The 26,185-nt window shown below is 39.1% G+C and overlaps 1 protein-coding gene across 1 annotated transcript in view; it reads left to right on the forward strand.

Moving 5' to 3' along the window:
- The window catches only part of LOC128703599 (collagen alpha-2(IV) chain-like), a gene marked incomplete at its 3' end in the record, with an annotated part of 449,538 nt that overhangs the window by 394,664 nt on the left and 28,689 nt on the right, over positions 1 to 26,185 (forward strand). Inside the window, 3 exon segments of the mRNA XM_070101286.1 lie at positions 9,506 to 9,670; positions 10,199 to 10,391; positions 15,371 to 15,465. Of these exon segments, the coding sequence (XP_069957387.1) occupies positions 9,506 to 9,670; positions 10,199 to 10,391; positions 15,371 to 15,465 (453 nt within the window).

Consider the following 26,185-nt stretch of genomic DNA (forward strand, 5'->3'; position numbering starts at 1 on the left):
ATTTGTCTCCATTCACTCCTATCAAACACGCTCACGCATACCTGCTGGAAGTCCAAGCCCCTCGCACACAAAACCTCCTTTACCCCCTCTCTCCAACCTTTCCTAGGCCGACCCCTACCCCGCCTTCCTTCCATTACAGACTGATACACTCTTGAAGTCACTCTGTTTCGCTCCATTCTCTCTACATGTCCGAACCACCTCAACAACCCTTCCTCATCCCTCTGGACAACAGTTTTGGTAATCCCGCACCTCCTCCTAACTTCCAAACTACGAATTCTCTTCATTGTATTCACACCACACATTGCCCTCAGACATGACATCTCCACTGCCTCCAGCCTTCTCCTCGCTGCAACATTCATCACCCATGCTTCACACCCATATAAGAGCGTTGCTAAAACTATACTCTCATACATTCCCCTCTTTGCCTCCAAGGACAAAGTTCTTTGTCTCCACAGACTCCTAAGTGCACCACTCACCCTTTTCCCCTCATTAATTTTATGATTCACCTCATCTTTCATAGATCCATCCGCTGACACGTCCACTCCCAAATATCTGAATACATTCACCTCCTCCATACTCTCTCCCTCCAATCTGATATCCAATCTTTCATCACCTATTCTTTTTGTTATCCTCATAACCTTACTCTTTCCTGTATTCACTTTTAATTTTCTTCTTTTGCACACCCTACCAAATTCATCCACAAATCTCTGCAAGTTCTCTTCAGAATCTCCCAAGAGCACAATGTCATCAGCAAAGAGCAACTGTGACAACTCCCACTTTATGTGTGATTCTTTATCTTTTAACTCCACACCTCTTGCCAAGACCCTCGCATTTACTTCTCTTACAACCCCATCTATAAATATATTAAACAACCACGGTGACATCACACATCCTTGTCTAAGGCCTACTTTTACTGGGAAATAATTTCCCTCTTTCCTACATACTCTAACTTGAGCCTCACTATCCTCATAAAAACTCTTCACTGCTTTCAGTAACCTACCTCCTACAGCATACACCTGCAACATCTGCCACATTGCCCCCCTATCCACCCTGTCATACTTTTTTTTTTTTTTTTTTTTCAACAAGTCGGCCGTCTCCCACCGAGGCAGGGTGACCCAAAAAAGAAAGAAAATCCCCAAAAAGAAAATACTTTCATCATCATTCAACACTTTCACCACACTCGCACATTATCACTGTTTTTGCAGAAGTGCTCAGAATACAACAGTCTAGAAGCATACACATATAAAGATACACAACATATCCCTCCAAACTGCCAATATCCCAAACCCCTCCTTTAAAGTGCAGGCATTGTACTTCCCATTTCCAGGACTCAAGTCCGACTATATGAAAATAACCGGTTTCCCTGAATCCCTTCACTAAATATTACCCTGCTCACACTCCATAAATGTCACAAAGACCTCTTTAGCCTTATCTAAATACTGTTCACTTATATGTGTCACTGTAAACACCTGGTCCACACACCCCCTACCTTTCCTAAAGCCTCCTTGTTCATCTGCTATCCTATTCTCCATCTTACTCTTAATTCTTTCAATAATAACTCTACCATACACTTTACCAGGTATACTCAACAGACTTATCCCCCTATAATTTTTGCACTCTTCTTTTGTCCCCTTTGCCTTTATACAAAGGAACTATGCATGCTCTCTGCCATTCCCTAGGTACCTTACCCTCTTCCATACATTTATTAAATAATTGCACCAAACACTCCAAAACTATATCCCCACCTGCTTTTAACATTTCTATCTTTATCCCATCAATCCCGGCTGCCTTACCCCCTTTCATTTTACCTACTGCCTCACGAGCTTCCCCCACACTCACAACTGGCTCTTCCTCACTCCTACAAGATGTTATTCCTCCTTGCCCTATACACGAAATCACAGCTTCCCTATCTTCAACATTTAACAATTCCTCTAAATATTAGGTATTAGGTAGATGGCGAGAATATTTTGAGGAACTTTTAAATGTTGAGGAAGAAAGGGAGGTGGTAATTTCATGCACTGGCCAGGGAGGTATACCATCTTTTAGGAGTGAAGAAGAGCAGAATGTAAGTGTGGTGGAGGTACATGAGGCATTACGTAGAATGAAAGGGGGTAAAGCAGCTGGAACTGATGGGATCATGACAAAAATGTTAAAAGCAGAGGGGGATATAGTGTTGGAGTGGTTGGTACTTTTGTTTAATAAATGTATGAAAGAGGGGAAGGTACCTAGGGATTGGCAGAGAGCATGTATAATCCCTTTATATAAAGGGAAAGGGGACAAAAGAGATTGTAAAAATTATAGAGGAATAAGTTTACTGAGTATACCAGGAAAAGTATACTGTAGGGTTATAAGTGAAAGAATTAGAGGTAAGACAGAATGTAGGATTGCAGATGAGCAGGGAGGCTTCAGAGTGGGTAGGGGATGTGTAGATCAAGTGTTTACATTGAAGCATATATGTGAACAGTATTTAGATAAAGGTAGGGAAGTTTTTATTGCATTTATGGATTTAGAAAAGGCATATGACAGAGTGGATAGAGGAGCAATGTGGCAGATGTTGCAAGTATATGGAATAGGTGGTAAGTTACTAAATGCTGTAAAGAGCTTTTATGAGGATAGTGAGGCTCAGGTTAGGGTGTGTAGAAGAGAGGGAGAATACTTCCCGGTAAAAGTAGGTCTTAGACAGGGATGTGTAATGTCACCATGGTTGTTTAATATATTTATAGATGGAGTTGTAAAAGAAGTAAATGCTAGGGTGTTCGGGAGAGGGGTGGGATTAAATTATGGGGAATCAAATTCAAAATGGGAATTGACACAGTTACTTTTTGCTGATGATACTGTTGCTTATGGGAGATTCTAAAGAAAAATTGCAAAGGTTAGTGGATGAGTTTGAGAATGTGTGTAAAGGTAGAAAGTTGAAAGTGAACATAGAAAAGAGTAAGGTGATGAGGGTATCAAATGATTTAGATAAAGAAAAATTGGATATCAAATTGGGGAGGAGGAGTATGGAAGAAGTGAATGTTTTCAGATACTTGGGAGTTGATGTGTCGGTGGATGGATTTATGAAGGATGAGGTTAATCATAGAATTGATGAGGGAAAAAAGGTGAGTGGTGCTTTGAGGTATATGTGGAATCAAAAAACATTATCTATAGAGGCAAAGAAGGGAATGTATGAAAGTATAGTAGTACCAACACTCTTATATGGATGTGAAGCTTGGGTGGTAAATGCAGCAGCGAGGAGACGGTTGGAGGCAGTGGAGATGTCCTGTCTAAGGGCAATGTGTGGTGTAAATATTAAGCAGAAAATTCGGAGTGTGGAAATTAGGAGAAGGTGTGGAGTTAATAAAAGCATTAGTCAGAGGGCAGAAGAGGGGTTGTTGAGGTGGTCTGGTCATTTAGAGAGAATGGATCAAAGTAGAATGACATGGAAAGCATATAAATCTATAGGGGAAGGAAGGAGGGGTAGGGGTCATCCTCGAAGGGGTTGGAAAGAGGGGGTAAAGGAGGTTTTGTGGGCGAGGGGCTTGGACTTCCAGCAAGCGTGCATGAGCATGTTAGATACGAGTGAATGGAGACAAATGATACTTGGGACCTGATGATCTGTTGGAGTGTGAGCAGGATAATATTTAGTGAAGGGATTCAGGGAAATCGGTTATTTTCATATAGTCGGACTTGAGTCTTGGAAATGGGAAGTACAATGCCTGCACTTTAAACGAGGGGTTTGGGATATTGGCAGTATGGAGGGATATGTTGTGTATCTTTATACGTATATGCTTCTAAACTGTTGTATTCTGAGCACCTCTGCAAAAACAGTGATAATGTGTGAGTGTGGTGAAAGTGTTGAATGATGATGAAAGTATTTTCTTTTTGGGGATTTTCTTTTTTGGGTCACCCTGCCTCGGTGGGAGATGGCCGACTTGTTGAAAAAAAAAAAAATCCATTTGTTCTCTAGGCTTCCTTAACTTGTTAATCTCACTCCAAAACTTTTTCTTATTTTCAACAAAATTTGTTGATAACATCTCACTCACTCTCTCATTTGCTCTCTTTTTACAGTGCTTCACCACTCTCTTAACCTCTCTCTTTTTCTCCATATACTCTTCCCTCCTTGCATCACTTCTACTTTGTAAAAACTTCTCATATGCTAACTTTGTAAAAACTTCTCATATGCTAACTTTTTCTCCCTTACTACTCTCTTTACATCATCATTCCACCAATCACTCCTCTTCCCTCCCGCACCCACTTTCCTGTAACCACAAACTTCTGCTGAACACTCTAACACTACATTTTTAAATCTACCCCATACCTCTTCAACCCCATTTCCTATGCTCTCTATTAGCCCATCTATCTTCCAATAGCTGTTTATATCTTACCCTAACTGCCTCCTCTTTTAGTTTATAAACCTTCACCTCTCTCTTCCCTGATGCTTCTATTCTCCTTGTATCCCATCTACCTTTTACTCTCAGTGTAGCTACAACTAGAAAGTGATCTGATATATCTGTGGCCCCTCTATAAACATGTACATCCTGAAGTCTACTCAACAGTCTTTTTTCTACCAATACATAATCCAACAAACTACTGTCATTTCACCCTACATCATATCTTGTATACTTATTTATCCTCTTTTTCTTAAAATATGTATTACCTATAACTAAACCCCTTTCTATACAAAGTTCAATCAAAGGGCTCCCATTATCATTTACACCTGGCACCCCAAACTTACCTACCACACCCTCTCTAAAAGTTTCTCCTACTTTAACATTCAGGTCCCCTACCATAATTACTCTCTCACTTGGTTCAAAGGCTCCTATACATTCACTTAACATCTCCCAAAATCTCTCTCTCTCCTCTACATTCCTCTCTTCTCCAGGTGCATACACGCTTATTATGACCCACTTTTCGCATCCAACCTTTACTTTAATCCACATAATTCTTGAATTTACACATTCATATTCTCTTTTCTCCTTCCATAACTGATCCTTCAACATTACTGCTACCCCTTCCTTTGCTCTAACTCTCTCAGATACTCCAGATTTAATCCCATTTATTTCCCCCCATCGAAACTCCCCTACCCCCTTCAGCTTTGTTTTGCTTAGGGCCAGGACATCCAACTTCTTTTCATTCATAACATCAGCAATCATCTGTTTCTTGTCATCCGCACTACATCCACACACATTCAAGCCTCCCAGTTTTATAAAGTTTTTCTTCTCTTTTTTAGTAAATGTCTACAGGAGAAGGGGTTACTAGCCCATTGCTCCCGGCATTTTAGTCGCCTCATACGACACGCATGGCTTACGGAGGAAAGATTCTTTTCCACTTCCCCATGGACAATAGAAGAAATAAGGAAGAACAAGAGCTATTTAGAAAAAGGAGAAAAACCTAGATGTATGTATATATATATGCATGTGTGCGTCTGTGAAGTGTGACCAACGTGTAAGTAGGAGTAGCAAGATATCCCTGTTATCTAGCGTGTTTATGAGACAGAAAAAGAATCCAGCAATCCTACCATCATGCAAAACAGTTACAGGTTTCTGTTTCACAGTCATCTGGCAGGACGGTAGTACTTCCCTGGGTGGTTGCTGTCTACCAACCTACTACCTAGGACCAACAATACCAGCTTTAATATGAAAGTGATTTGCTAATGTCAATATCTAGAATAGCTTTCAATAGTTATAATTAAAATCTGGATGAGTCATAGAATTTTTTTTAAATATATTGTCTTTTAACAATCTAACTTGTATTCACCCTAGAAGACTTGTTTTAAGAATGTTTTCTTCCAAGTTATGTGCTACATATATCATTGTACTTTATATGGCTGTGAGGCCTTGTTCCTAGAAGTGTATTACTTTTACAAGCTGTTATATAAGAAGTATGATGGAGTTAAAACATGAATAGTGTAAAAGGCATTGTATTTCGTAAATAGGAATGTTATTGAAAATTGAGAAAATTTGATCAAAGCATGAATTTTCAGTCTCTCATATACAGTAGACCTTCATATTACAGGGTAGTTATGTTCCTGAAAATGTTGTGTTAGATGAATTTATGTTGTATAAACTGAAGAACTTGTGGGAAAAATAGGGTTACGTTCCTGTGGGGACCCCACCATCCAGCCAAACAATTTTTTTTAGAAATTCAGATCTTGCAAAAATAAAAATGATAATGTTGTTTTTGTTGCTAAAGACTACAAATACAACAGAAATATTATTATTTACCTTCAATTGTGATTGATGGTGTATGTCAGTCATTGTGAAGAGAGTGGAGATGTGAGGTGTGGCCCTACTGGGCTGAGATGGATCGTTCTTGGTTGTTGGCAGAAGTGGATGGTTGAGGTTCTGGTACTAAAGTTGATGGTTGTATTGGAATGTGCATAAATTCTGTAATGGATCTCTGGCTTCTTTTACCCTACAGTACATTATGCATTTTCCCAGAAGCTTGGTACTGCCAGGTTGGAGTCAGAGTCGATTGATGCAGCTAGTTTTTTCATCAATTTTCTTGTGTAGTGACACTTGAATGACTTAATAAAACTCCCTGATCCAGTGGTTATATTAAAGATGTATTTGGAGGTAAAAATACAACTTTTACATGTGGGGTCACATCCAGCAAAGCTTCTAGATGAGTACAGGAATTATCAAGAATAAAGAGTGTCTTGAATGCAAGGTTCTTTCTATGCAGGTAAAACTTGACTTCAGGAATAAAGTGATGCTTAAACTAGTCAATAAATATTTCCTCTGTCATCCATGCTGACTGATTTGACCTCCAAATTACTTGTAAGGTGTTTTTATCTACACCTTTCAAAGAATGAGGATTCTTAGAGTGGAAAATAACCTTGGGCTTGCACTTGAAATCATCTGATGCATTACTGCAAAGGAGCAAGGTGAAGCGATCCTTTGCTGCCTTGAGGCCTGGTGCAGCTCCGTGGAGACCGTGGTCTCACCCAAAGCCAGGCAGCAGCCTGAGCTAGGGAAATATCCCATGGGAGACGCTGCAGATTTTTTCCCCTCCTGCAAACTGAACCGTGTTATGTTAATTTTCTGAGGTGTTGTATAAAATTATACCTCAGTTTTTTAATAGTGTAATAACCAAAACATGCCAAATAAATCCATGTCATACGAGGGTCTACTGTACTGTAGATCAATTCTGTCGCTTGACCACATATCAGATGGGAACACGTGTACATTAAGGCAAAGAAAGCAGTTTCTTTTAGTAATTGGATATCTTACAGTTCATCTACATTGCCTTGTGAACATAAATATAACCTTGTCTTTTTCGAAATCCAAAAAATACTAGGTAAATACAATATATTTCAGATGTATAACTCAGGCTCGGAGTCTGTAGAGACAAGGAACTTTATCCATGAAATCAAAAAGGGAAATGTGTGAAAGTATAGTTATACCAATGCTCTTGTATGGGGGTGAGGTATAGGTTGTGATTATTGTAATAAGGAGAAGGCTGGAGGCAATGGAGATGTCATGTCTGAGGGCAATGTGTGGTGTGAATATAATGTAGAGAATCTGTAGTCTGAAGATTAGGAGGAGGTGTGGGATTACCAAAACTATTATCCAGAGGGCTGAGGAGGGGTTATTGAGATGGTTTGGACATGTGGAGAGGATGGACTGAAATAAATTAATTCGAGTGTATAAATCTGTGGTGAGGGAAAGCGGGGATAGGGGTCGCCCTAGAAAAGGTTGGAGGGAGGGGGTAAAGGAGGTTTTGTGTGTGAGGGGCTTGGACTTCTAGCAAGCGTGCATGAGCGTGTTAGATAGGAACAAATGGATACAAATGGCTTTTAGGACTTGATGTGCTGTTGGAGTATAAGCAAGGTAACATTTATGAAGGGATTCAGGGAAACTGGCAGTCCGGACTTGATTCCTGGAGATGGGAAGTACAGTGCCAGCACTCCAAGAGAGGGGTGTAAATGTTGCAGTTTTATAACTGTAGTGTAAGCACACCTCTGGCAAGACAGCGATGGAGTGAATGATGAATGTTTTTCTTTTTCGGGCCACCCTGCCTAGGTGGGAAATGGCTGATGTGTTAATAAATAAAAATAAACTCAGATTTTGCTAAACCAGTCAGAAATCTTGGAACGAATGATCTGAATGCATTTTTTTTTTTATAGATATGGTATGGCCTAGTGGCCTTAGGTATATTTTTTCAGACACTGCTGTTGCCTGGTTCAAGTTTAAGATTGCTCAGCACTTTATATTAAGAGAAAATATTGAGAAAATTCAAATCAAATTGCTCTTAAGTAGTGAAAATTGCAGATTACTTTGTTTCATAATTGAAGAAGGCAGTCTGCTTGGAAGCCTAAGGAACAAAAGATTACAACATTCTACTTGAAAACTTTCGAAAGAATAGTTAACATACAATGAGATTAAAATGCAAGGGTAATTTATTTTTGTGATTAGTTTGCTCATATTGAAACATTTGTATTCCATAGTTTTATTACACAGGTATTAGTGAGTCATAAGTAAAATTATGGAGCTCTGTGTGTATTATATTTGGAAGACTATAGTTAATATTGCTATGACAAAAGTAGAAAGTCATTTGAATGGCTTTTTTTAGTGTATGGGAGATAATGTGGTTAATATTCACAGTTTATTTAATAAAATGTTATTTTTTAAAGCTACTTATTTTAAAATATTGAAAGTTTATTAAAATAAGTTTGAGCATCCTATAGTATAAAATAAATGAAGTGTACTTGAAACATATAAGTAAACATTGTTTAGATGAAGGTAAGGAGCTGTTTGTGTTTATAGCCTTTATGGGTTGAGAAAATGCATATAAAAAGGTGGATAAGCAGTGCGGTAGATGTTTCTAACGTATGGAATAAGATGTAGCTTACTAAGAGGAGTTTGGAGTTTTTATGCAAACAGTGTGGCTCAGGTTAGGAGAGGGGACTATTTTCCAGTGAAAGTAGGACTTAGGGATGTCACTATGGTTATTCACTATTTTTATAGATGGGGTTGTAAGTAAGATGAATGTTAAGGTGTTTGGGAGAGGTGTGGGATTAAAAGATAAAGAATCTGAAACAAAGTGTGAGTTATCACAGTGGTTCCTTACCAGTGGCAGTTCCTTGAGGTTGGTGGACAAATTTGGTAGGGTATGTAAAAAGAAGGAAATTAAAAGTAAACATGTGCAAGGTGATATGTGACAGAAAAGTGTAAGCAAAGAATGATTGGATATTGGAATGGAAAGAGGGAGTTTGGAGGAATTTGATGTACAGTGGAATCTCAGTACGCGACCTTAATTCATTCCAGAAGGCTGTTCGAATGCCACTCCGTTTAAGTATTGAACAAGTTCTTCCCAACCAATTTTCTGTTTGGTTGGCTGTTATCACTAATCTTTGTATGTCCCATGGTGACTTATTTATACAAATAAGAGAACTTTTGTAATTCAGAGGTTCCATGTCTATTCAGAATTTTAATATAATTTTAGTTGCTTATTAAACCATGGACATTCAGGTTATATACAAGCTAGATATTAAACAGATTTAAAATATTTAAAAACACAGGGAAGAGAAGGTGTTGCTGGTCCTCCTGGACCCAATGGATACAAGGGTGATCGAGGCCCTGATGGACTGGATGGTTTGCCTGGTTTGCCGGGAAATAAAGGAGATGCTGGTCACCCTGGTCGAGATGGTGCAAAGGGTGATCATGGACCGCCAGGACCCTCTGTGGTGAGCATTTTTCATTGAGTTTATATTTTTGGGAAAGATAATGTAAGTTGCAAATTCTTGTGAATAAATCTTTCTGAGAAATAGTTTTAAGATAATTACTGAAAACATATGGAAGAAAAACACAAAAAACTATTTGTAATTTATTTATTTTATAAGAACATTTCTTGTTTAATTTAAACCAGTATTTATGCATGTACAAATATACATTGAGAAAAATTCTGAATAGTATTCTAATTTGTAATTTTGATGACATACATGAATAGTGTTTAAAGTTTATATTTTTTTTGCCAAGGTTCATGTGCCAATGTTGTCTGTATCTCAAGCAATGCACACCAAGCAGACACAAAACTTCTTTCAAATTATGTCTATTTTCATGTTATTTAATAAAAAGAAGCACATTTAACTACATGCCATATCTTCAAGTTAGATTGTATTATAAGTAAAATGGGGATGGTAGTATCTTTGCTCTCCCAACTAACTACAGCATTCTTTTTTGTCTTTCTTCATATAATCTTCTTACCATTCTAGGGTGGAGAACCTGGACCTCCAGGTCCACCAGGTCTACAAGGTTTCCCAGGACCCAAGGGAAGGGATGGCATTGATGGTGTACCAGGTGGAAGAGGACCTCCAGGAGTACCAGGGGGTCCAGGACAGCCTGGTAATCCTGGTAGAGAGGGAGCTCCAGGAAGGAAGGGCGAGAAGGGTGATTCTGGTCGACCAGGTATGTACATGCTCTATTATTCTTGTATATTCATGAGCAAGTGCTAAGCCCTGTAGAAGCCATTCAACACATGGTGAATGGACAGTAATTAGGTTTCATCTGAGAAATTGGAGAGTATTTTCAATCTCTTGGATTAAGACCAGATGAGGACACCTTCCTCTTCCTTGAAGGGCTATATAGATTTGAATTTTATATACATCATCCTGTTCTTGAGAGCTTTGGTACACTGAACTGCTAATTTCACCTGTGATTCTTAGAACTGCTATTTAAATGATAACCTCATTGGTTTCAAATGAATATACAAAAAAAGTACCCTCTTCATGTCAGGTTATATTTATTGAAGATACCAGTGATGGGTAGGCTCCAGGTTGTACATGTTTATAGAGGGGCAACTGATATATCAGATCATTATTTAGTTGTAGCTACAGTTAGAGTAAGAGGTAGATGGGACAATGAAAATGACAACAACAAGTAAGAGGGAGGTGAAAGTGCATAAACTAAGGGAGGAGGAAGTTCGGGTGAGATATAAGCAACTATTGGCAGAAAGGTGGGCTAGTGCAAGTATGAGTAGTGGGGGGGGGAGGGGTTGAAGAGGGTTGGAATAGTTTTAAAAATGCAGTATTAGAATGTGGGGCAGAAGTTTGTGGTTATAGGAGGAAGGAGGAGTGATTGGTGGAATGATGAAGTAAAGGGTGTGATAAAAGAGAAAAAGGTAGCTTATGAGAGGTTTTTACAAAGCAGAAGTGTTATACGAAGAGTAGAGTATATGGAGAGTAAAAGAAACGTGAAGAGAGTGGTGAGAGAGTGCAAAAGGAGAGCAGATGATAGAGTGGGAGAGGCACTGTCAAGAAATTTTAATGAAAATAAGAAAAAAATTTTGGAGCGAGTTAAACAAGTTAAGAAAGCCTAGGGAACGAATGGATATGTCAGTTAAAAACAGAGTAGGGGAGTTAGTATAGGAAAAAACGGAGGTATTGGGTAGAGGGCGAGAATATTTTGAAGAACTTATAAATGTCGACAAAGAAAGGGAGGCAGTAATTTCATGCACTGGCCAGGGAGGTATACCATCTTTTAGGAGTGAAGAAGAGCAGGATGTAAGTGTAGGGGAGGTGCGTGAGGCATTACATAGAATAAAAGGGGGTAAAGCAGCTGGAACTGACGGGATCATGACAGAAATGTTAAAAGTAGGGGGGGGGGGGTATAGTGTTGGAGTGGTTGGTATTTTTGTTCAATAAATGTATGAAAGAGGGGAAGGTACCTAGGGATTGGCAGAGAGCATGTATAGTCCCTTTATATAAAGGGAAGAGGGACAAAAGAGATTGTAAAAATTATAGAATAATAAGTTTATTGAGTATGCCAGGAAAAGTGTACGGTAGGGTTATTATTGAAAGAATTAGAGGTAAGACAGAATGTAGGATTGCGGATGAGCAAGGAGGTTTTAGAGTGGGTAGGGGATGTGTAGATCAAGTGTTTACCTTGAAGCATATATGTGAACAGTATTTAGATAAAGGTAGGGAAGTTTTTATTGCATTTATAGATTTAGAAAAGGCATATGACAGAGTGGATAGGGGAACAATGTGGCAGATGTTGCAAGTATATGGAATAGGTGATAAGTTACTAAATGCTGTAAAGAGTTTTTATGAGGATAGTGAGGCTCAGGTTAGGGTGTGTAGAAGAGAGGGAGACTACTTCCCGGTAAAAGTAGGTCTTAGACAGTGATGTGTAATGTCACCATGGTTGTTTAATATATTTATAGATGGGGTTGCAAAAGAAGTAAATGCTAGGGTGTTCGGGAGAGGGGTGGGATTAAATTATGGGGAATCAAATACAAAATGGGAATTGACACAGTTACTTTTTGCTGATGATACTGTGCTTATGGGAGATTCTAAAGAAAAATTGCAAAAGTTAATAGACGAGTTTGGGAGTGTGTGTAAAGGTAGAAAGTTGAAAGTGAATATAGAAAAAAGTAAGGTGATGAGGGTATCAAATGATTTAGATAAAGAAAAATTGGATATCAAATTGGGGAGGAGGAGTATGGAAGAAGTGAATGTTTTGAGATATTTGGGAATTGACATGTCGGTGGATGGATTTATGAAGGATGAGGTTAATCATAGAATTGATGAAGGAAAAAAGGTGAGTGGTACATTGAGGTATATGTGGAGACAAAAAATGTTATCTATGGAGGCAAAGAAGGGAATGTGTGAAAGTATAGTAGTACCAACACTCTTATATGGGTGTGAAGCTTGGGTTGTAAATGCAGCAGCAAGGAGGCGGTTGGAGGTAGTGGAGATGTCCTATCTAATGGCAATGTGTGGTGTGAATATTATGCAGAAAATTTGGAGTGTGGAAATTAGGAGAAGGTGTGGAGTTAATAAAAGTATTAGTCAGAGGACTGAAGAGGAGTTGTTGAGGTGGTTTGGTCATTTAGAGAGACTGGGTCAAAGTAGAATGACATGGAGAGCGTATAAATCTGTAGGGGAAGGAAGGCGGGGTAGTTGTCCTCGAAAAGGTTGGAGGGAGGGGGTAAAGGAGGTTTTGTGGGTGAAGGGCTTGGACTTCCAGCAAGCGTGTGTGAGCGTGTTAGATAGGAGTGAATGGAGACGAATGGTATTTGGGACATGATGAGCTGTTGTAGTGTGAGCAGGGTAATATTTAGTGAAGGGATTCAGGGAAACTGATTATTTTTATATAGCCGGACTTGAGTCCTGGAAATGGGAAGTACAATGCCTGCACTTTAAAGGAGGGGTTTGGGATATTGGCAGTTTGGAAGGATATGTTGTGTCTTTATACGTATATGCTTCTAAACTGTTGTGTTCTGAGCACCTCTGCAAAAACAGTGATTATGTGTGAGTGAGGTGAAAGTGTTGAATGATGATAAAAGTATTTTCTTTTTGGGGATTTTCTTTCTTTTTTGGGTCACCCTGCCTCGGTGGGAGATGGCCGACTTGTTAAAAAAAAAAAAAATTGCTCATGACCCTCTTTTAATGTTTTAATGTAAGCAAGCTGCAGCAGGCAGTTTGCAAGTTGTTGCATAACATGAGGTCAAGACTTTCACATTTATGTAAAATGAGAATCTTTGGTAACATGCATATCTTACCTTAGCTTTAAAATAAAAATTAATAGCCTCAATTAATGCTTTGTTGCTAGTAGAACATTGTTACTATAACCTGTGGCCCAAACTAGAAAATGGCATTTCAGTATTTGATTCACTAGAAATGCAACCATACATCCGACATGTTCATCTTTTTCCTTCGCTTGTGTCAAGGTGACTGAACATCTTCACAGATCAGGGTTGGATGAGGAAGAACTATGTTTGGGAGGTCTTTTGATCCTTGGTTAACTGATAGGGCAAGCTGGATAAGTTCTTTTCTTACCTGTATATTTGTTGATCTTCATGGGGAAATGCAACAGAATTCTTCCTTCGTAAGCCATGCATGTTGTAAGAGGCAACTAAAATGCTGAGAGTAAGGGGCTAGTAACCCCTTCTGTATACACTACTAAAGTTTAAAAGAGAAACCTTCGTTTTTCTTTTTGGGCCACCCTGCTTCGGTGGCATATGGCTGGTTTGTTGAAAGAAGAAGAAGGTATCTGTTCATGAAAGGCTTGGCTAGGTGACAGAGGTAGTATCCCTCATGTGAAGGGAGTTAGAGTTCCAATGACTCCTTTTTGTTCACATCAGTCAATATGCTACTGTATGTTTTAAAGGACGTAGTCCTTTTCCCATGAAATCTTAATTACTCTGGCATATTGCAACTGGTTTTCTATCCTTTTAAGACATGACACAAGACAGGTTTCTTCAGTGGTATCTGCTTCTGCCCAGACATTTATCTAATATCCATTACAGGTCTGGGGCATAATTCTCAACACTTTAAATATAACCTACATGAGGAGTTATCTGATCTATGCCAAGCATTAGGCATGTGTATATAGACCTTTTGTAAATATGCATTTTTTGTTTTGTTTTTGCCTCATGATGTTCTCCCTCAGAGGAGGTACAGTTTGCTTTTAGATGTCATTTTGCTTATGCACAAATTCTACAAGAATATGAGGTGGGGACTGCCCTACAGGCCTCAGGTATGCTGATAAATTAGACACATGTGCAACTCTTGGGTATCTTTATTGAGGAAACGTTTCGCCACACAGTGGCTTCATCAGTCCATACAAAGGAGAATCTTGAAGAACAGGAGGAGAATGAGAATGTTCTTCAAGATTCTCCTTTGTATGGACTGATGAAGCCACTGTGTGGCGAAACGTTTCCTCAATAAAGATACCCAAGAGTTGCACATGTGTCTAATTTATCAACATGTTGGTTCTCTGAACCATTCATCTACAAGCCTCAGGTATGCATTCAAGAATACCAACTCTTAGAGATTTCCCAACCATTAGGAGGCCAGTTCTTTTCTGGACATCAAAAACAAAAACATGGCGAGTGTGTTGTTCAGTCTTATGTGTGCACCATAGTTTTGCCTGCACATCAGAGGAATCTTTCCTGTAGTCTTACTCGGTCAAATTCACAATCAAGGATGTTTAAATCACTGGTTCTCCAGTGGTGAAACTAGCCCATTAAAGTGGGGAACAAAATATAAAATGGAATAGAAATAGGCATATAGGGCCAAAAACAAAGAAATAGTTTATCTTTATGAAGGTGAGTAGATATGTTTTTGCAGGTACCTAGTGGATCATGAAGCCTCTATGCTAAAAGGTTTTTCATGTTTCCAAACTGTGTATTATATATACCCCAGGAATAATATGGGGCCCAACACAGATCCTCAGGGCATTCCAGTGGTTGCCATTGAGACTTTTAAAGGCTGTGAGTGTCCTTGCTATACATTGACAGAAATTATAAGTTTAAACATTGAATTGTTATAGCCAGGGCTTTGAGTGCACACCATATAATGTTTGATGAATCACAGTGCCTTAACAGTCTTACCTCCAGCATCTTTGAGAACTTCATGCTGTGTATTTATTTTCCTCAATAGGTCAACCAGGACCCCAAGGACCATCTGGACCTGTTGGTGAACGGGGTGTGTCAGGTGTTCCTGGTGCAAAGGGAAACAAATGTTTTTCTGTTCCTGTAAGTTCATTATTGAAATATTCAAGCATCAGATATTTAGGAATTTATTTCTTCTCAAAGAAACCTGATTAATGCAATATGAAGTTGCTCATTAACTACTCTGTTCATTTGTCATTTATTTTCTGATTTGTAATGTTTATTAAAAAATTATCACCCGAGTTATATTATTTCAAGTTTCTGAACATTGAGTGCAATGATATTTAATATCATATTCATGAGAAATACTTAACTTGTAGGGCTTATACAGTGCCTGTAGTGTAGCTCATATTGATGAATATGTGTATATGCCAAGATATGTAATAATAATGATGATGGTGTAAATAGCTGCTTTGGGATCAGTAGGCCTTCAACAGTATCCTTTTTAATTTTATTCTCTCTCCTAATGTTTTCTCCTTAAAGCTCATGTGTCTGGATCAGATCTGCAGTAGTATTTATGAAAGTGATTTAGTTTTACCAGTAGACTTCTCCACAGTATAGTTACTAAGGTGTTATGTCACCCTTGTGTGTCCATAAGATATCCCTCACAGTATAGTTACTAAGGTGTTATGTCACCCTTGTGTGTCCATAAGATATCCCTCACAGTATAGTTACTAAGGTGTTATGTCATCCTTGTGTGTCCATAAGATATCCCTCACAGTATAGTCACTAAAGTCATACATTACCCATGTATGCCTATAAAATAACCCCTCACAATATGGCCTTCAACATCTTATGTTACCCTGGAGTATACCTGGAGGTATACCCCAGTCATGTTTAACCATGACTTATCCCTCTCATTAGTCATTAAAGTCTTACATTACCTATATTCTCATATATGTCTATGAGGTAGGATACTGTGGGAGACAGCCATTGGGATATTGGCTGTTTGGAGTGACATCTAAACTGTCATGTGTGGGCACCTCTGCAAAGAGTGATTTTGTGTGAGTGATGGTGAAAGTGTTTCTCTTTTTTGGGTCACCCTGCCTCAATAGGAGACGGCCGTCTTGTTGAATTTTTTAACACGATGGCCGTTTCCCACCGAGGCAGGGTGACCCAAAAAGAAAGAAAAAACTTTCATCATTCAACACTTTCACCATCACTCATACATAATCACTGTCTTTGCAGAGGCACTCAGATACGACAGCTTAGACATCCTTCCAAATTGCCAATATCCCAAACCCCTCCTTTAAAGGGCAGGCATTGTACTTCCCATTTCCAGGACTCAAGTCTGGTTAACCCTGCTCACACTCCAACAGCTCGTCACGTCCCAAAAACCATTTATCTCCATTCACTCCTATATAACATGCTTATACACACTTGCTGGAAGTCCAATCCCCTTGCCAACAAAACCTCCTTTACCCTCTCCCTCCAACCTGTTCAGGGATGACCCCTACCCCGCCTTCCTTTCCCTACAAATTTATATGCTCTCCAAGTCATTCTACTTAGTTCCATTCTCTCTCTAAATGACCAAACCACCTCAACAGCCCCTCTTTAGCCCTCTGACTAACACTTTTAGTAACTCCACACCTCCTCCTAATTTTCACACTTCAAATTCTCTGCATAATATTTATACCACACATTGTCCTTTGACGCAACACCTCCACTGCCTCCAGCCTCCTCCTCGCTGTAGCATTTACAACTCATGCTTCAAACCCATACAGGAGTGTTGGTACCACTATACTCTTGTACATTACCTTTTTTGCCTCCATGGATAATGTTCTTTGTCTTCACAGATACCTCAATGCACCACTCACCATTAGTCCTTCATCAATTAACCTCATCTTTCATAAACCCATCCGCTGATAAGTCAACTCTCAAATATCTAAAAATATTCACTTTTTCCATATTCCCTCCCTCCAATATATCTAATTTTTCTTTATCTAAATCATTTGATACTCTCATCACTTTCAATTTTTTACCTTTACACACCCTCCCAAACTCATCAACTAACCTTTGTAACTTTTCTTTAGAATCCCCAAAAAAAGCACAGTATTATCAGCAAAAAGTAACTGTCAGCTAACATTTTGTATTTGATTCCCCATAATTTAATCCCACCCCTCTCCCCAACACTCTAGCATTTACTTCTTTTACAACCCTATCTATAAATATGTTAAACAATCATGGTGACATTACACATCCCTGTCACTGGGGAGTAATCTCCCTCTCTCCTACACACCCTAACCTGAGCCTCACTATCCTCATAAAAACTCTTTAAAGCATTTAGTAACTTGCTACCTATTCCATACTCTTGCAACATCTGCCACATTGCTCCCCTATCCACTCTATCATATGCCTTTTCTAAATCCATAAATGCAATGAAAACTTCCTTACCTTTATCTAAATGCTGTTCACGTATATGCTTCAATGTAAACACCTGATCTACACATTCCCTACCCATTCTAAAGCCTCCTTGCTCATCTGCAATCCTGCTTTCTGTCTTCTAAGTCTTTCAATAATAACCCAGTTGCAGCGCTGTATAGCCCTTGTGGTTTAGTGCTTCTTTTTTATTATAATAATAATAATAATAATCAATAATAACCCTACCATAAACTTATTGCCCTATAATTTCTACAGTCTCTTTTGTCCCCCTTCCCTTTATATAAAGGAATTATACATGTTCTCTGCCAATCCCTAGGTACCTTCCCCTCTTTTATACATTTATTAAACAAAAATACCAATCAATCCAACACTATATCTCCCCCTGCTTTTAAAATTTTTTGTCATGATTCCGTCAGTTCCAACTACTTTACCGGATGTGAGTGTGGGGCAGGTGTGCCTCACACACCTGCCTCACACTCACATCCAACTCTTCTTCATTCCTAAAAGAAGTTATACTTCCCTGACCAGCGCATGAAATTACTGCCTCCCTTTCTTCATCGACATTTAAAAGTTCCTCAAAATATTCCCACCATCTACCCAGTACCTTCAGCTCTCCATCTACTAACTCCCTACTCTGTTTTTAACTGATAAATCCATTTGTTCCCTAGGCTTTCTTAACTTGTTTATCTCACTCCAAAATTTTTTCTTATTCTCAGCAAAATTTCTTGACAGTGTCTCTCCTACTCTATCATTTGCTCTCCTTTTGTACTCTGTTTTTTTAACTCTCCATATACTCTGCTCTTCTTGTATCACTTCTGCTTGTAAAAACATCCATAAGCTACCTTTTTCTCTTTTACCCTTTACCTCATCATTCCACCAATCACTCCTCTTTCCTCCTGCACCCACCCTCCTATAGCCACAAACTTCTGCCTCACAGTCTAATACTGCCTTTTTAAAACTATCCCATCCCTGAACATTAAAATGGTATAAAATACCAACAGGTTGTTAGGTAAGACACATATGCAACAGTTAGGTATCTTTATTTCGAAACGTTTCGCCTACACAGTAGGCTTCTTCAGTCGAGTACAGAAAAGTTGATAGAAGCAGAAGATACTTGAAGACGATGTAATCAGTCCATCACCCATTAACCTCAAAACTTTAAGGGTGATGGACTGATTACATCGTCTTCAAGTATCTTCTGCTTCTATCAACTTTTCTGTACTCGACTGAAGAAGCCTACTGTGTAGGCGAAACGTTTCGTAATAAAGATACCTAACTGTTGCATATGTGTCTTACCTATCCCATCCCTCTTCAACCTTCCCCTCCCCCCCCCTCCCACTACCCATACTTGCAGTAGCCCACCTTTCTGCCAAAAGCTGCTTATATCTCACCATAACTTCCTCTTCCTTTAGTTTATAAACTTTTATCTGCCTCTTACTCTAACTGTAGCTACAACTATATAATGATCCAATATATCTGTTGCCCCTCTATAAACATGTATATCCTGAAGCCTACCCATCAACCTTTTAGTCACCAATACATAATCTAACAAACTACTTTCATTATGTGCTGTATCATATCTTGTATACTTATTTATTCTCTTTTTCGTAAAATATGTATTACGTACTTAATTACCAAACCTCTTTCTACACATAGTTCAATTAAAGGATCTCCATTTTCATTTACTCCTGGCACCCCAGATTTACCTACTACTCATTCTAAAACATTTTTACCCACTTTATCATTGAGATCCCCAACCACAAGTACTCTCTCACTTGGTTCAAAACTTCCCATGCACTCGTTCAACATTTCCCAAAATCTCTCTCTCTCTCTCCTCTCCTCTACACTTCTCTCTTCTCCAGGTGCATAAACACTATAACCCACTTTTCATATCCAACCCTTATTTTACTCCATATAATCTTTGAATTTATACATTTATATTCCTTCTTTTCCTGCCATAACTTATCCTTCAACATTATTGCTACTCTTTCCTTAGCTCTAACTCTGTTAGAAACCCCTGACCTTATCCCAATTATTTCTCCCCACTGAAACTCTCCTACCCCCTTAAACTTTGTTTTACTTAGAGCCATTACATCCAGCTTCTTTTCATTCATACATCCTCAATCATCTCTTATCATTCACGTTACAACCACGCACATTCAAATATTGCACTTTGACAGTTTTCTTCTTTTTCTTTTTAGTAGGCTATATAGGAAAGGGGGTCACTAGCTCATTGCTCCCCGCATTTTAGTTGACTTTTACAACACGCAAGGCTTATGGAGGGAAGATTCTTATTTCACTTCCCCATGGATGTGAAAGGAAAAGTAATAAGAACAAGAACTATTAAGAAAAAATCAAAGAAAACTCAGATGAGTGTGTATACATAAATGTGTACATGCATGTGTAGTGTGACCTAGGTGTAAGTAGAAGTAGCAAGACGTACCTGAAATATTGTGACCTAGGTGTAAATAGAAGTAGCAAGATATACCTGAAATCTTGCATGTTTATGAGACAGAAAAAGACACCAGCAATTCTACCATCATGTAAAACAAATACAGTGGACCCCCGCTTAACGATCACCTCCCAATGCGACCAATTATGTAAGTGTATTTATGTAAGTGCATTTGTACGTGTATGTTTGGGGGTCTGAAATGGACTAATCTACTTCACAATATTCCTTATGGGAACAAATTCGGTCAGTACTGGCACCTGAACATACTTCTGGAATGAAAAAATATCATTAACCGGGGGTCCACTGTACAGGCTTCCATTTTACACTCACATGACAGTATGGTAGTACCTCCCTGGGCGGTTGCTGTCTACCAACCTACTACAGTGAACCCCCGGTATTCGATGCATTATATCGCAAAAAAATTTCCTCGGTATTCGATTGAAAACCCGGTATTCGATACGATTTGTACGAGACCTGTCCACATGTGGCCTGAACTGCCCCTTGTGTGCCAGTGTTTACAAGCCAGCCAGTGTGCGCGCATCTAAGGATACATTCGTTACATTCCATATTATCACTGTGTTTGGTGCTTGTTTCTGCAAAATAAGTCACCATGGGCCCCAAGAAAGCTTCTAGTGCCAACCCTGTGGTAAAAAGAGTGAGAATTAGTATGGAAATTAAGAAAGATTTTGAAGGGTTTGGGGCTAACCCTAGAAGCCTATACCAGTTGTGGAATACATTGTGCCTACTTCAAAAATTAAGGAAATGTGTGCACAGTGGGTTGAAGTGCAAACCTTTATGGATGAAAATCACCCTAACACAGCTATTACAATGACAATGTTGTGGCCCATTTTAGACAAATCGTAAAGGAACGGGAGGTACAGAGCTCTATGGACAGATTTGTTGTGCGACAGAGGTCCAGTGACTCTCAAGCTGGTCCTAGTGGCATTAAAAGAAGAAGGGAAGTAACCCTGGAAAAGGACTTGCTACCTCAAGTCCTAATGGAAGGGGATTCCCCTTCTAAACACTAACACCTCTCCCCTCCTTCCATCCCATCAATCATCACCAGATCTTCATTAAAGGTGTCAATTATTTTATTGTTATTGTAATTATTCTATTGCATTAACCCTTTGAGGGTCGACAGGCCCTCTCCGAAACTCGTTCTCAGGGTCGGCCAAATTTCAAAAAAAAAAAAAAAAATATTTTTTCTTATGAAAAAATAGAGATTTTTTTTTTCTAAATATTATAGGCTAAACAAAAAAAAATTACCATCAATACTTACTGAGATATGGAGGCATGAAGTTTGCCAAAATTGAACAACATCTGGTAACATCGCCGACTGCCGTCACCCGGTATTTTTCTATTTACTTTTTTATGTACTATTTTCAATTATTTTTCAATTTTTCTTTTTCTGAGTAACTTTTATGGCCTCTGAGGCCAACATGATCAGTATTTTGTAAGTTATTTCTTTTTCAATACTACACAATAAGGGCGTAAACACTGTTGTCATTATTTTGTTTACAAAAAATATTTACACAAACAAACGATATGAAATGTTGCTTATTACTATTTTTCTATATTTTATATACACATATACAGTCACAGGGAATGTTTCTAGAAGTTCTGCAGCCTGTGGAAGTCTTTGAAACATGGTGTCATGCACAGTGGTGTTTTACACTCCTCACACATAAAACGAGTGTCTCTGCATTGTTGTGGGCGTTTTTTTGTATGTGCACAGACATAACACCTCATCTGAGCCTTTTTCTTGAAAGCAGTAGCAGGCAGTTTTACCAGGAAGTGATCACCATGCTTCAGACAAGCAGGTAGTTGTTGATAATTTGGTGGGCGGTCAATTGCAGGTGCTGTTCCTTGGTACTTGAATACTATTTGTCTGATGACAGACAAACAGAATTCGCCATACTGTGGTTTGTTTCTGGTCCTCATCTTATACTTATTATAAGCATTGAGCATGGAAATGTCCAGAAGATGGAAAAACAGTTTGATGTACCACTTATAACTCTTGCGAACACAATCAGCAAACCCAATCTGCATGTCACATTTGTCCACTGAACGCATGTTGAAGGTGTAATCAATCACAGCTGCAGGTTTTAGAATGGGTTCATTGCTCTCTCTATGCTGCCTGCCACTGTCTGCCATTTCATTAGAGTGAACTGATGACAACAGTGTGACATCTCGTTTGTCATGCCACCGAAATGACATGATGTCATTGGCAACAAACACCTGCACCTCACCTCTACGAGTGCCAGCGTCAAACCTGGGCATATGTTTCCGATTTGCACGCACTGTGCCACACACATCTGTCATGTTCACTCGCAAAAAATCACTGAGTGAGGGGCTTGTGTACCAGTTATCTGTATATAATATATGCCCCTTACCAAGGTATGGTTCTATCATTGTTCTAACCACATCACCTGAGATGCCCAATAACTTCCTGGTATTTTGTAATGTATAACTTCCAGTGTACACAATAATATCCAATACCAGACCACTGTAACAATCACAAAGCACAAACAACTTTATACCAAAGCGTTTCCTCTTGCTTGGTATGTACTGCTTGAAAGAGAGTCTTCCTTTGAACAGAATCAAAGACTCGTCAATTACAAGCTTCCTGAAGGGATAAAAATGCGTACTGAATTTCTCTTTCAGATACACAAACACATTCCTAATCTTATATAACCTGTCAGTTCTGTCAGGCCTGGTTTTGTCTGAGAAATGAAGCATACATAACATTAGCACAAATCGATTCACTGGCATTATATCACTGAAACCTGGGGATGCAATCATGCGGTCTGTTGACCAGTATGATTTCACTTTGTGCTTATACACATGTGGCATAAGCATTATTGTGGCAAAGAAAAGATACATCTCAGCCACAGTTGCCTCCTTCCACTGGTGTAGACGTGATTTTGGTGAAAGTAATGTGTTTGCCATGGTGTACTCGTAGTATGTGTTGCTTTCCATGACAATACTTTCCATCAGTGGTTCGTCAAAGAATAACTCGAAACATTCCAGTTCAGTGGCATTGTTCCCAAGTGTACAAGATGGCCGTATTCCACTTTGGCTGTCATCAAACTGGTGGGCATTTGGAACAAAATTGACAGCTTCCTGCCAATCCCAGGTGCGGTCTGCTGGTGGGTACTGGACAATGACAGGTGGTTGTGGTTGTGGAGGTTGTGGTTGTGGAGGCTGGTGTGGTGGGTGGGTGGGGGATGGTGGCCTTTGTTGTAGATCAGCTGAGGCAGCGGCGTGGGTGGCAGCGTGGGTGGCAGCATGGCCCACTGCTGGTGCCTCACCGCCGGCACCACTACCACCACGCACATTTTCCATCCCAATTGCAACAGTATCATCGTCATTTTCACTGTCTGTTCCTGTTGTACAGCCACGGGATGTACTACGAGATGCACTCCTTCCCCTTGGAATAGCATATGGCACACTACCAGAGCGCATATATCGTCATATATACTGACGCTTCACTGGGGAATATTGCACTTCACTATCACTACTGGAACTAGTTTGAAGAGCTTGTAGTTCATATTCACTATCACTGTCATCACCCATGCTCTCATCTGAGTCTGGGATTTGGGAAAATAGAAGTTTCCTCTTGGATTCTGGTACAACTGAACGTGAACAAGACGGCCCAGCACCAGAGGTGGAAGGCTGAGGGTCGTCTGGGTTTTCCTCACTATTGCCGATATTATGGTCATTAGTTTCGGTCAAAACCTCACCAAAACCTTGAAACTCATCTTCACTGGCACTTCCATCTGTATTAGAACTGTCACTGGGGAACAAAAGTGTCCCAATTCGCCGAGGAGTGAGGAGCTTCTTACCGCGAGGCATGGTGGACATTGTTTACTAAGATGGCGTTCCCACAATGCACCACTGGGTCCCAGATTTTTTTTCTACCGCGCACACCGACCACACAGACCCATTCTCTCACATGTAGGCCTACCAGCCTTTTCCCGCGAGATTTGACGGCGCTAGAATTTGTGCGTACTAGTACGTCAAAAACCCCTGCGCGTAAGACGTACTAGTACGTCCGAAACCCTCGAAGGGTTAAACTTAATATTTCATGTAGTAAATTTTTTTTTTCATACTTTTGGGTGTCTTGCACGAATTAATTTGATTTTCATTATTTCTTATGAGGAAAATTGATTCGGTTTTCGATATTATCGGTATTCGATGAGCTCTCAGGAACGGATTAATATCGAATACTGGGGGTCCACTGTACCTACAATTTTTTTTTTTTAATAAAGTGCATAGTTAACCCTTTGACTGTTGGAAGCCCCTTTCTGAAACTCATTCTATGTCGCAAAATTTTTGAAAAAAGAAAAATTATTTTTTCTTATGAGATGATAGAGAATCTTTTCCCGATGGTAATGACACCAAAAGTATGAAATTTGGTCGAAAACTCGCGGAATAACGCTCGCGCAAAGTTAGCGGTCTCGGCGACATATACGCATCGGTGATTTCGCCGACTTTGAGCCCTGTTTTTGGCCAATTCTGTTGTTCCAGTTGACCAAACTCATAACTATTTCTTTAGAACTCTGTTTTTTCTATCAGTAGAGTACAAGAAACCGCCCATTTACCGATTTGAACTACCCAATAAAGTGGTCAGAAATTGGCAATTTGGCCAATTTCACGCAAATTAAAAAAGATGCCAATTTCAAAATAGGGTCCAGAATAAACAATGTAGACATTCTTGGCACTAAAATAACATATCCTCTATTCATTAGTCATATCTCTAGGCCCCTCTTATATTACTATTGCTTTCTACTGTGATTTTTTATTCATACAAAAAATACAAAATTTACTATTATGCAGACTAATGCATCATTGTAAAAATGGTATAAATAATATCAGTGCACTAGTGAAAGAACATTAGACTCCCCAGTTGACGTGTATTGGACGTGTGGTGTGATTTGCTTACTCCTGAACATTGGTAAAAATCGAACATTTCCGCTAATTTGAGCTCAATTTCAAGGTCATTTTCATCATGAAACTAATCAAAATCATCTCTATTTCTGTAATATGTTTTCCATTTTATCACTTGAGACCATGAAAATGGGAATACAACGATAAATACTGTACAAAAATACACCTCAAAATCGGCATTTTAATCCAAAAAAACGGTCAGTTTTTTTTTCTCATTATGCACTGCGTGCTGCAGGATTTTTTTTATGTGGTGCACACTGACCACACAGACCCATTCTCTCACATGTGGGCCTACCAGCTTTCTCCTGCTTGATTTGAAGCCGCTAGAATTTACACACAGTAATACGTCCAAAACAGTGGCGCGTAAGACGCATATATATACGACCAAAACAGTCAAAGGGTTAAATCAGGAAAATTAATAAATAACCCACACTTTGGAGAGGAAATAATGTTTCAGTCCATCCTAGATCTTTATCAAGTTAAAACAGTTGTGATTTGATAATGATCTAGGAAGTACCGAAACATTGTCTGAAATTTCCTCTCCTAAGTGTGGATTATTTATGAATTGACTTATTAATCAGGTCAGGAAAAACTCAAAACTATAAAACTTATGCAAGAGTTGTGTTAGGTAGCCATATGACAGGTAATTATTTGTAATTACAGTACTGTACCTGTTTGTAGCTATTCAGGAACAGAGCTGTGCTCATGGTATCTCATCTTCAATAGTTCATCACTTACTTTTTTTTTAAATTGCCACTGGTTGAAGCATAACTACACCCTTTTGTATTTCCTTCCAATGATCTACCAATCTGTTTGTGAAGAAAAATTTCCTAGTGTCTGCATCTCCACTTTTTTTTCAGTTTACAACTGTTTCTTCTTGTAATCCCTGTTGCAGGTACAAAAAAAAAACAAACTCTGTTATGACTTTATATGTGGTTTTCATATCCCTTATCCTCCTCCTGTCTGCCACCATGGGCATCTTTAGTGTTCTCAACCTTTCATCAAAATTGATATTTTAGC

This window comes from Cherax quadricarinatus, chromosome 76, assembly GCF_038502225.1.
Source record: "Cherax quadricarinatus isolate ZL_2023a chromosome 76, ASM3850222v1, whole genome shotgun sequence".
Taxonomy (NCBI): domain Eukaryota; kingdom Metazoa; phylum Arthropoda; class Malacostraca; order Decapoda; family Parastacidae; genus Cherax; species Cherax quadricarinatus.